We start from the raw sequence: 11,805 nt of genomic DNA on the forward strand, positions 1-11,805 counted from the left end.
AATAAAACTACGGTCGGGCGCGGTGCCTCACGCCTGTAATCCCAGAACTTTGGGAGGCCGAGGCGGGTGGATCATGAGGTCAAGAGATCGAGACCATCCTGGCCAATATGGTGAAACCCCATCTCTACTAAAAATACAAAAAATAGCCAGGCATGGTGGCACGTGCCTGTGGTCCCAGCTACTAGGGAGGCTGAGGCGGAAGAATCGCTTGAATCCAGGAGGCGGAGGTTGCCGTGAGCTGAGATTGCGCCATTGCACTCCAGCCTGGCAATAGAGCAAGACTCCGTCTCAAAATAAAATAAAATAAATAAAACTATACAAAACAAACAAATTGTTTTATATTCAGCAAAAAGGAATAATTTGAGTGGTGCCCAGTTAAATCTGGAATATATCTGAGAACTTTGGAAATATATCTAGAAAGTTTTAAGTGTTTTTGAAGCCAGTGGTGTTAAAGTAAGGAGACATATGCAATAGCAAAAGGACTTGTTTGATAACAAGGGTTGTGCTGGAAATTACCCAGAGATTAAGTGAATTTAATCAAGCAGAAAGATAAATAATTTGACCTCCTAAGCTCGGGAATACCAGTAAGAATGTGTTCCCTGAACGGGCAATACACTCTAAGGAGCCCTGTCACGTTTCACATAGGTCCACTCCAAATCTTCCCGGATACCTGAACAGGAAGAACGCGGAGCACAGGCCAGAGCCTCCTCGGGCGCATGGCTCACCAGGCTCAGGCCCTGAAGGACCGGAGCATCCGCGCTGAGGTCAAACAGGGAGATGGAAGCAGGAGCCAGGACTGCATCTGGAGCCGGCGACATGGCTGAGCAGAAATTATTTAGCAGCAGCTCCTGGAGCAGAAAGCGGGTAAGAAACACAGCTTCCCCAAACGAGATCCTACTGCCGCGTCTCCTGCCTGCCTGCCCGACTTGGTTTCTCCTGCACCGCAAGGCTTCTCGTCCCTCATCCTGCTACCAGGAGTCAGCTGTGAGATGACTACCTTGACCCCAGTCCGCTTTCTCAAACCCCCGTCTCGGCCCAAAAAATAATGAAATATGGGGGAGCATCCAGCTATCAAATGAGTCCAACAGAGTTAAAAATCACTGAAGTTGCCTAGCCGAACTTTCTTCGTTACCCATGCGACCAGCAATGACGGGCCCACAGCAACTCGCCCACGCCCTTAGAAGCCGCACCAAAAGTCCCGGGAGCTGAGCCGCACGCACGTCCACAGGTCGACAACCGGATTTCTGCAACACAACAATCCCCGTCACTACGGAGCAGCAAAGAGGACAACCGGCGGCGTCCGCACCTGAGCCCCGCCCCATGTAGAGCACACTATTGGGCCGCTGACGACCTAAGACCCGCCTCGAGCCTTTAGCCCCGCCCCTTAAGCCGAGAATTGGCCGTTGTGTCTCCACCCCCTGTGCTTATTGGCCAGCCTGGCTGCGGGTGACAGTGAGTGACAGTCACCAGGCCTAGCGCTCCGGGTCTGGCCGAGCTGAGCCGGGCCGGCGGAGCCCTGCAATCACCCGGGTCACTGTTCCTGAGGTGAGACGTGAGACCGGTTATTGGAATCCCAGGGCTCGTGTCTGGCTTTGCCAGGAGTGCCTGCGGAGCCCTAAGTGAGCTCGCAGCGGGTAACGGGGGAAGGGGCGCCGCTGGCGGGGCGGGGGCGCGCAGCCGGAATGTTTTGATTGCGGGCGCGCGCGGACGAGGGCGCGCGCGGGCGACGAGGCCGCGCGTGAGGTTGTCCGCTGTTGGTAGCTGGGAGCCCTTGGCCTGGGACCGGGCGACCCTGGGGCGAGGTGGAGTCCGGTCGCTGCGGCTGGGTGTAGGGAGGCAAGCCAGCCCACCCAGGGTATCAGCTCTAGGGCTGGCTCGATCCCTGCAATATCCGCAGGAACCCCTGAGCCCAGGCCCAGCCGGCTGGGGCTCCACGGGCCCTGATCCACACTGACCCTGTGAGTGGTGACTTCCCTGAGGTGCAGGACTCTCACTAGCCCAGGGAATCCCACCGGGGCCAGCCTGGGCCAAGATCCACGGCCCGGAGGGGCTGCACAGACAGGTGAGTACCACCTCGACCATGCCTGGCTCCCACGAGGGAACCCACAAATGCCCCTAGGATTGGGGGTCTACACTGACCCCGTCAAGGTTTCCCATCCAGCAGCTATGCCCACCGGCTGGGTCTTGGTGCTAGGGAAGCAGGAGAAGGGGTTGACCAGAAAGGTCCTCTTCAGGAAAGACTCTATTGGGGTTTTGTGGACCCTGAGAAGTATGTCATTTCTGAGGCTGAGGTGGGGCAATGGAGAAACAGTCCAGAGGGGCCCCTGGCCTCAGGCCTGTACCCACTTCCTCTCCATGGGGTCCCTAAGTTACTTCTTGAGACCCCGGAGTTGGAAGAATGGCCCTGTTTAGCATGGCCAGAGGAAGTGTTCATAGTCCTGGCTGGAAGGGCGCTTCTTCCCCAGTGCAGCCTTCTTGCCCCGTGCTTGGCCTCCTCTTGGTGGGGTGTGGATGGTTAGGAGGTTCGGGTTCCTTTTTAATCCCCAGTCTCCGGGGCCTGACATCTTCTCCTCCAGCAGCTGCAGAGCATCGAGGGCTGGAGTGGAGCACACACTGTCCGTGGAGCACACACTGTCCATGGAGCTGGTAGGGCCATGTGCTTTTCTCAAACATTTGTTTACAAAGTGCTTCCAAATTGACAGTCTCTTGGGAGACCAGGGTTCCCAGGATGGGCGGGGGAGGGACTCTTCTGTCTATTAATTAGAAGATGAAACAGCCCCCAACAAAGGGGCCGATTCTGGATTTGGGCCAGGAAGGCAGCAGTAGACACCCAGACTGGCCAGAGTTAAGGCCTCCCAAGTCCTGAGCTTATGGCCTTCCTTGTATTACTACTCCTCTTCCTCTGAGCCAAGGAGGCTGGGGGTGGAGACAAAGCTGAAGGGTACTTTCTCAGTCCTTTTGGCAGTAGGCAGGGCAGCCAGGGGCAGCAGCCGGGACTGAATCAAGGTCTCTTCTTCCTCCTCATTGGCAGGTGGTCAAGGTGGACAGGGGGTGGTGGTGATGGCGCAGTTTGATACTGAATATCAGCGCCTAGAGGCCTCCTACAGTGATTCACCCCCAGGGGAAGAGGACCTGTTGGTCCACGTCGCTGAAGGGAGCAAGTGTGAGTTCTTGGACATGCCAGCCAAGGGGAGAGTTGATGGAAGAGCACTGAGGGAGCAAGGGGCTTGTGTTCCCTCAGAGCTCTGACATCTCTGTTCCTGTGCCCACAGCACCTTGGCACCATATTGAAAACCTTGACCTCTTCTTCTCTCGAATATCCTTTGTGTCTCTGAGTTGGAGCTTGGGGACCTTTAATGTCTCTCTAAGCCAGGTCTCTGGTGGGAAGCGGGGGTAGCTTTGACTCTAATCCCTGGAAGGGGTAATGGAGCTCATCCTGAGGCTGAAAGAGGCTGGTGAAATCATCGTTAAGTAATGATAACCCATATTTACCAAGATCTGTGTGCCTGTGTCCACTCTGTGGTGTTAATTTATAAAAACCTTTCTAAGGGTGAGCCTCTTTTTTTTTTTGAGATGGAGTCTCTCTCTCTTGCTGCTAGAGTGCAGGGGCGATCTCAGCTCACTGCAACCTCCACCTCCTGGGTTCAAGCAATTCTCCTTCCTCAGTCTCCCACATAGCTGGGATTATAGGCAAATGCCACAATGCCCAGCTATTTTTTTTCGTAGAGACAGGGTTTCACCATGTTGGCGAGGCTGGTCTTGAACTCCTAACCTCAAGTAATCCACCCACCCCGGCCTCCCAAAGTATTGGGATTACAGGCATGAGCCACCACGCCCAGCCTAGCCTCTTTTTTGATGGGCTGTTAATAATCGTAGTAAGTAATGTCTTTTGACTCATTCTGTGTCAGCTCTATGTTAAATACTTTACATGCATTATCTCAGGTCTACTAGTCCTGAGACAAGTGTTATTTATTCCTAATGTACCACTGGGGACACAAGTTTACAGAGGTTAGGTAACTTGGTAAAGTCACAGAGCTAGGACTTAAACTTGAGTGTGTTGACACCAAAGTCTGTGCTCTTACCTGCTGTCTTTACTGACGACTTTTTCTTAACAATTACACGTTTATAATCTACACCAGAAGAATGGCTTCACTTGTATGCTCATCGGGGAGATCTTTGAGCTCATGTAAGTATAAGAAGGGACAGATGATGTGGTGAAGGAATACATCTTAGTCTTGCATTGCACTCATGCCTGGCCCAACCTGCTAATGCAACTCAGTCCTACGCTAAAACTCTGCAGACCTTTGTAGTTCAGGGACTGGGTGTAGCAGCCTCACCTTTTTTTTTTTGAGATGGAGTGAGTCTCACTTTGTGGACCAGGCAGGAGTGCAGTGGTGCCATCTTAGCTTGGTACAGCCTCTGCCTCCCGAGTTCAAGTGATTCTCCTGCCTCAGCTTCTTAAGTAGCTGGGACTATAGGTGAACACCACCATGCTTGGCTAATTTTTTAAAATTTTTAGTAGAGATGGGATTTCGCCAAGTTGGCCAGGCTGGTCTCCTGGCCTCAGATTATCCGCCTGCCTCAGGCGGGGATTACAGGTGTGAGCCACCTTGCCCAGCCAAGCTTTCTTATAAGAGCTTTCTAAGCTGTATCTCTTCCATGAAGAGAACCCAGGCCTTGGCTGGGTGTGGCAGCTCACACCTATAATCCCAGCACTTCGGGAGACCCTAAAAATATAAAAATTAGCCGGGTGTGATAGTGCACACCTGTAATAATCCCAGCTACTTGGGAGGCTGAGGCCCAGAATCACTTGAACCTGGGAGGTGGAGGTTTCAGTGAGCTGAGATCATGCCACTGCACTCCAGCCTGAGTGACAGAGTGAGACTCTCTCAAAAAAAAAAAAAAAGTTCAGGCCTTGACCTTGATCATTTCAGTGCTCCAATGGAATGTACATGGTTCAGTCAGGGAGTCTCAGAGATGCCAGCCACAGAGAAAAGCCTCTTCTGCCTTGGCTGTACCATGGCCTGCTCCTAGGCAGACAGCCTCCTGGGAGAGAGAAGCCATATAGCATTGCCAAAGGGGAAGGGGTTAGGAGGTTCTCCCTCAATCAGAAAACTCCCCCAAGGGCTTTTAACTTCAACCTCAAAAGGAAATCAGGGACTGGAGATCAGAGACTCACAGGATGAAACCTTTGGGAGTCCAGTGATAGTGGCTGAGGTTACCATGAGGTGAGGAAAGCAGGCTGTGGCTGTGGCAGCTAAGAGCAGAGAGTGAGCCTGGGATGGGCCTGAGCCCCTGAGTAGGCCTGAGCCCCTATGGGGCTGAGCAGCAGAGAGGGCCCACTGGGAGTTCTCCAGACCCTTCCAGTTCCCAGTCTTGTTCTGCCACCTCCAGACTCTGCTCTTCCCACTGTGTTTCACTGAGGCGTCTCTGGCTCTCAGACTGCACCCCTTCTTCCCAACTCCCCAGGCAGTTCCTGTTTGTGGTTGCCTTCACTACCTTCCTGGTCAGCTGCGTGGACTATGACATCCTATTTGCCAACAAGATGGTGAACCACAGTCTTCACCCTACCGAACCCGTCAAGGTCACTCTGCCAGACGCCTTTTTGCCTGCTCAAGTCTGTAGTGCCAGGTAAGGGCTGCAAGTCAAGAGGACACCATAGCCTTGAGTTCTGCTAGCAGATGGGTAACAGAGTGGAGTCTGAGGCAGCAACTCATGCTCCAGAACTGACTCAGGCTCAGTCTAGCAAAAATACTTCAGGAAAGCAGCATCTCTGCCAAGACTCCCTCCTCAAAGGCCACCTCTCCTCCCCTTCTTTTTCCCCACAAGGATTCAGGAAAATGGCTCCCTTATCACCATCCTGGTCATTGCTGGTGTCTTCTGGATCCACCGGCTTATCAAGTTTATCTATAACATTTGCTGCTACTGGGAGATCCACTCCTTCTACCTGCATGCTCTGCGCATCCCTATGGTAAGACTGGGAAGTTGGGCAATTAGCTTATAGTCTAAGACGTATTGGGAAGTATGGGTGTATTCCTGGCCATCAGTTGTCCTTATCTGTCATTGGCAGGTCAGGAAGTATCTCTTAAGCTCACAACCCCTGAACCTCACTTCTAATATAGGGCAAAGTGGTCAAGGCAACAACCCCACCTTCCATACCTTGTCTCTTCCCCCCCACCCCCGCAGTCTGCCCTTCCATATTGCACGTGGCAGGAAGTGCAGGCCCGGATCGTGCAGACTCAGAAGGAGCACCAGATCTGCATCCACAAACGTGAGCTGACAGAGCTAGACATCTACCACCGCATCCTCCGTTTCCAGAACTACATGGTGGCACTGGTTAACAAATCCCTCCTGCCTCTGCGCTTCCGCCTGCCTGGCCTCGGGGAGGTCGTCTTCTTCACCCGTGGCCTCAAGTACAACTTTGAGCTGATCCTCTTCTGGGGACCTGGTTCTCTGTTTCTCAATGAATGGAGCCTCAAGGCCGAGTACAAACGTGGGGGGCAACGGCTAGAGCTGGCCCAGCGCCTCAGCAACCGCATCCTGTGGATTGGCATCGCCAACTTCTTGCTATGCCCCCTCATCCTCATATGGCAAATCCTCTATGCCTTCTTCAGCTACGCTGAGGTGCTGAAGCGGGAGCCGGGGGCCCTGGGAGCACGCTGCTGGTCACTCTATGGCCGCTGCTACCTCCGCCACTTCAACGAGCTGGAGCACGAGCTGCAGTCCCGCCTGAACCGCGGCTACAAGCCTGCCTCCAAGTACATGAATTGCTTCTTGTCACCTCTTTTGACACTGCTGGCGAAGAATGGAGCCTTCTTCGCTGGCTCCATCCTGGCCGTGCTTATTGCCCTCACCATTTATGACGAAGATGTGTTGGCTGTGGAACACGTCCTGACCACCGTCACACTCCTGGGGGTCACCGTGACTGTGTGCAGGTGGGCCAGGGCCGCAGGTGGGAGCAAGCCAGCTAGTATTCCCGGGAAAGGCTTACATCTTACCATAACCCTGATCCCACTAGGTCCTTTATCCCGGACCAGCACATGGTGTTCTGCCCTGAGCAGCTGCTCCGCGTGATCCTCGCTCATATCCACTACATGCCTGACCACTGGCAGGGTAATGCCCACCGCTCGCAGACCCGGGACGAGTTTGCCCAGCTCTTCCAGTACAAGGCAGTGAGTGGAGTTGGAGTTAGGGCCTGCTAGAGACTGGCTGGTAGCTCGGTGGCGAGGGCTGGGCTCCCTCCTGCTCGCTTATGACCTTGGTCCTGCCCTTTTAGGTGTTCATTTTGGAAGAGTTGCTGAGCCCCATTGTCACACCCCTCATCCTCATCTTCTGCCTGCGCCCCCGGGCCCTGGAGATTATAGACTTCTTCCGAAACTTCACCGTGGAGGTCGTTGGTGTTGGAGATACCTGCTCCTTTGCTCAGATGGATGTTCGCCAGCATGGTCATCCCCAGGTACTGGGAGAGGAGGGGGCCAGGTGGTCAGGGATGATGCTGGCACATACAGCGTCTTTGGAAAAACCGCAGAAAGATACCTCTTCCGAGTCACACAAAGGCAGTCCTGTACTAGGAGCACACTGCTTGGGAGCCTGGGCTGGATTTCAGCTTGAATTTGCACCCTTGGCAAAGCTCCCTTGAGAAAGTCACAGCACAAGTAACTGGCTCAGCATGTGGTCACTTCTGGGGTGGGGGGTGGCAGGGCCCCTGGGAAAGATTTGATAGTACACTGTGGTCTCTGTCCTCTAAGAGCAAGACCTCCCCGCTAATAGAAAAGGTACAAGATGGTCCCTGTCAGAGGACAGTCCTGCTCATTCTGCTCTTCCTTGTGCAGTGGCTGTCTGCTGGGCAGACAGAGGCCTCCGTGTACCAGCAAGCCGAGGATGGAAAGACAGAGTTGTCACTCATGCACTTTGCCATCACCAACCCTGGCTGGCAGCCACCACGTGAGAGCACAGCTTTCCTAGGCTTCCTCAAGGAGCAGGTTCAGCGGGATGGAGCAGCTGCTAGCCTCGCCCAAGGGGGTCTGCTCCCTGAAAATGCCCTCTTTACGTCTATCCAGTCCTTACAATCTGAGTCTGAGGTGTGTTCCTGGGGACTGGGAGATGATGGGCAGAGTGGACTTCAGGAACTGGGAGTTGAGGACCGGGCATAGGGTGGAAGGCTCCCTTCTGTCTCTTCAGTATGTGCTATTGGGACCTGAGATACAGAATACCAGGGGACCCTGGAGGCCTTTCTCCTGCCTCAAGAATTCTACCCCTTTCTCTCATAGCCACTGAGCCTTATCGCAAATGTGGTAGCTGGCTCATCCTGCCGGGGCCCTCCACTGCCCAGAGACCTGCAGGGCTCCAGGCACAGGGCTGAAGTGGCCTCTGCCCTGCGCTCCTTCTCCCCTCTGCAGTCTGGGCAGGTGCCCACAGGCCGGGCTCCCAGCACCATGACAGGCTCTGGGTGAGTAAAGAGGGGCCAAGACGGGAGGGCACGGCAGCCCTCAGCAGCCTGTGTGGGTCTCAGAAAAGTTCACAGCTGCTGTCTGTCTGTGCTGGGAGAGACAGGGTAGATGCCAGGACAGCCAGCTCCGGGAGCAGCGTGTGGGAAGGACAGCTGCAGAGCCTGGTGCTGTCGGAATACGCATCCACAGAGATGAGCCTGCATGCCCTGTATATGCACCAGGTGAGTGCATAGCTGAAAATGAGTAGGTGGTTTCAATGCGGAGAAGCAACACTGGGGTTTCAATCCCTTCTCTGCCATCTAGCTGCCCTGCCACCACCACTCCCATATCTACTTTCTTAATATCCTTTTTAGCTAAGTGTGCTCTCATCCAGGGCCTTCATACACTCGCAGTTTCCCCTGCCTAGAATCCACTGCCCTGGGATATCCGGATGGCCTCTTTCTTCTCCTTCCCAGGTCTCTGCAGCTACTGTTTCCCTGAGACTTTCTCTGATCACTCTCAGTAAAAGGCTCCCTTGCTCACCTTCCTGAGTCTTCCTGTCTTAGTTTTCTCCACAGCATTTAGCACCATGTGATATACCATGTTTTTTTCTTATTTACTTATTCTCTGTCCCCCTCTACCAATATATAAGTCACAAGGGCTGGCATTTCTGTCTGTTTTGTTCACTGCTATCTCCCCACACCTAAAAGAGTGCCTGGCACTTAGACTGTCAGTCACTTTGTCCTTGAATTAAATGAAAAGGTAAAGTGAGGGCCATTACAACACAGGCTTCTTCCAGGGATCTGCTGTGAATGTAACCTGTAGAGATCAGAGGTATATTACACACTATTAACATAATAGGTGCTCTGAGGCAAGGATTCTCAGGGAAGGGGTAAAGTGGGAACTGACTGATGCCAGGTTGGAGGGCAGCTGTTTCAGATGGACATCCTTCTGTCTCCCACTAACGAGCCCCCCACTTCTCCAGCTCCACAAGCAGCAAGCCCAGGCTGAACCTGAGCGGCATGTGTGGCACCGCCGGGAGAGTGATGAGAGTGGAGAGAGCGCCCCTGAAGAGGGGGGAGAAGGTGCCCGGGCCCCCCAATCTATCCCTCGTTCTGCCAGCTATCCCTGTGCAGCACCCCGGCCTGGAGCTCCCGAGACCACCGCCCTGCACGGGGGCTTCCAGAGGCGCTACGGGGGCATCACAGGTATCCAGTGGGGGTACAGGAGGAAACGGAGGCTGCCAGGAAGGGTGGTTCTGCTGGGGCCTCTTGAGAGGAGGAAAGAGGTCTGAGGGACCAGGCCCAAAGACTTACCCCTCCAAGCAGCCCCCCAGCCCTGTTCCTCATTCTTGTGTTCCTTCTGTGAATATGCTTACTCTTACTTGTCTCTCCAGATCCTGGCACAGTGCCCCGGGCTCCCTCTCATTTCTCTCGGCTGCCTCTTGGAGGGTGGGCTGAAGATGGGCAGTCAGCATCAAGGCACCCTGAGCCCGTGCCCGAGGAGGGCTCGGAGGATGAGCTTCCCCCTCAGGTGCACAAGGTAAGGGCCCCAGGGCCTAGAAACAATTGCCAGAAGTAGTAACTTCCAGGGTGTGGTAACAGCTTTTCAGGGGAAGGAAAGTGTGCTCCACTCCTGCCTGGGCCCCACCCCCACACAGAGATAATGGACCCTCCCCTCCAAAATGCAGTCCCCCTTCTTTCCTCAACTGCTCTGTAGGGCTTGGTTTTTCCTTCCCTTACCTCCCCAGGAATCAACCTTTCCTGTTCCTTTACCTCTAGGTCCCTATGGGGCTAGCAGGTGTCAACCAGTAGCTGAAGACTATCTCCATTACCAACTCTTTCTCTTCACAGGTATAGACAAGGCTGAGCAGGGTTCCTATGGCCCAGGATGGAGGCCACCGCTGTCCTGCCATCTCGTCTGCCTACCATGGAGGGCTCCTCTGAGTGTTGCCTGGCTCCACGTGTGTGGTGTTTGTGTGTCTGTGCCTGGCCAAGGGAGGTGCCAACACTGGGCTTGCCACAGTCCCAGGAGAGGAATCTGGGGCCTAGGAACCGAAGGCACAGAAGACTCTAGCCTCATCCCCAGGACCCCTTTGGCTCAGAGTGTGGTGCTAGAAACTGGTCCCCAGCCCAGCCCCAGTACTGCCACCTTTATACCTACCCCGCAAGTCCCCAGAGGGCTGCCCACCACAGAAGCTGCCAAGCAGGGAGAACCTGTGCCAACTGTGGAATGGGGAAGTTGGGCCTGGACCCTCAATCCCTGCAACCCTCCCCAACCCCCTCAATAGATGAGCAGCTTAGGCTGTGGCCCTTACCTCACCCGCCATTCTCGCCCGGAGCTGCAGCCGGCTCACCTCTCTCCGCTTCCTGCACATCACTGGCCTGTGTGTGCTGCTTGCTCCCATTCTGTTCGCTTGCTCCCATTCTGTTGAGCTTTTGCTTTGTGTTGGGGTGAAGGCCCTAGCTTCCAGCTCCCCTCAACACTATCTTTTGACACTAAGAAAGAAGGTTTCTAAATTGTAGGAGCAGGATGGAAATACTTTGCTGCCCTTTCCACCTTTTAGGATGGGCCCCCAGGAGACTGAGGTCTTCCTGGGCCCTCATTGCTGCTTACCATAACCCCTATCACCTGCACATGGGACAGACCGGGCTAGAGGGTGACCTCGGCTGTGTATGTCCCAGCAAGAGAGCTCTGGCCCGCATCTCGCTGTCCCCTGGAGGGGGATGAAGGGCGCTGCCTCGCCAGAGGCTTTGGTCTGCTGCACTGCATGCTGGGACTGCTCCTACTCTCTGTCCCACCCCTCACCCAGCTGTGGTCCGGCTTTGGGAGAGTGGTGATTTGCACTGCCCGAAATCGGAGCGGAGCAGGGTAGGGACCGTGTACAGCTTGATAACCCTTAATAAAAAGGGACTTTGACCAGACTTCTTGTCTCGTGTGGCTAGAATCCTGGGAACAATGGAAATGGGATGGGGACTTGGCAGGTGTCTAGAAAAAAGTAAGTTTAGGCCGTCGCTCAGATACGCTGAGCTAGGCGGCTGGCGGAAGGGCAGCTTCCGACCCGTGGAGGTCTGTTTCCAGCCGGACTTGGAGGTCAGATTTCCCGCCCTGAGCACGTAACCAGGCCGGCTCTGCCCCTCTAATTTGTCTTCCTTGCGGGCACCATTCCCCCCGCCCCCTTCAGAGACATTTGGCCAATGGGGACCCTGGATAGGGGTGGGGGCGGTCCAGAGGGCGGGGCTCCCTCCGTGGAGCGCAGTGCGAGTCCCAACACCAAGCATTCCCGTGGACCTGCAGGTGGCAGAAGGGTCCCGGGCCCAGAGCCAGCGGGTCCCGGCGGAGACGGCGTACGTGCCCTGCGTGAGTGCGCGGTGGC

General features: G+C 54.8%; 3 protein-coding genes across 9 annotated transcripts in view; 2 read left to right on the top strand and 1 right to left on the bottom strand.

Annotated features, from left to right (window-relative positions):
• Positions 1 to 1,286, bottom strand: part of ANKZF1 (ankyrin repeat and zinc finger peptidyl tRNA hydrolase 1) — a 7,191-nt gene extending 5,905 nt beyond the window's left edge. For 2 of the 4 annotated variants that reach the window (XM_064372967.1, XM_064372968.1), the window contains exon 1: positions 671 to 1,275. In XM_064372967.1, coding sequence (XP_064229037.1) covers positions 671 to 818 — 148 coding nt within the window. In that variant the 5' untranslated portion in view covers positions 819 to 1,275. Of the gene's footprint in view, positions 1 to 670 lie in introns of all 4 variants that reach the window. The other 2 variants (XM_012445918.3, XM_012445920.3) reach the window with 2 other exon arrangements.
• Positions 1 to 2,626, top strand: part of GLB1L (galactosidase beta 1 like) — a 20,833-nt gene extending 18,207 nt beyond the window's left edge. For 2 of the 4 annotated variants that reach the window (XR_010341409.1, XR_010341412.1), the window contains exons 17-18: positions 646 to 1,545; positions 2,577 to 2,626. The gene's annotated coding sequence lies outside the window, so the exon portion shown is untranslated. Of the gene's footprint in view, positions 1 to 645; positions 1,546 to 2,547 lie in introns of all 4 variants that reach the window. The other 2 variants (XR_010341410.1, XR_010341411.1) reach the window with 2 other exon arrangements.
• Positions 2,626 to 11,353, top strand: ATG9A (autophagy related 9A). The gene is made up of 15 exons (XM_012445909.2): positions 2,626 to 2,646; positions 3,032 to 3,163; positions 3,273 to 3,316; positions 4,122 to 4,186; positions 5,470 to 5,631; positions 5,830 to 5,971; positions 6,187 to 6,935; positions 7,019 to 7,172; positions 7,277 to 7,456; positions 7,833 to 8,081; positions 8,271 to 8,449; positions 8,554 to 8,671; positions 9,415 to 9,637; positions 9,826 to 9,971; positions 10,283 to 11,353. Exons 2-15 carry the CDS (start codon positions 3,061 to 3,063, stop codon positions 10,286 to 10,288), a joined length of 2,520 nt encoding a protein of 839 aa, XP_012301332.1. The 5' UTR covers positions 2,626 to 2,646; positions 3,032 to 3,060; the 3' UTR covers positions 10,289 to 11,353.
• The last annotated feature ends 452 nt before the right edge of the window (positions 11,354 to 11,805 follow it).

Source organism: Aotus nancymaae, unplaced genomic scaffold, assembly GCF_030222135.1.
Source record: "Aotus nancymaae isolate 86718 unplaced genomic scaffold, 86718_ANA_hifiasm-v0.15.2.pri h1tg000008l, whole genome shotgun sequence".
Taxonomy (NCBI): Eukaryota; Metazoa; Chordata; class Mammalia; order Primates; family Aotidae; genus Aotus; species Aotus nancymaae.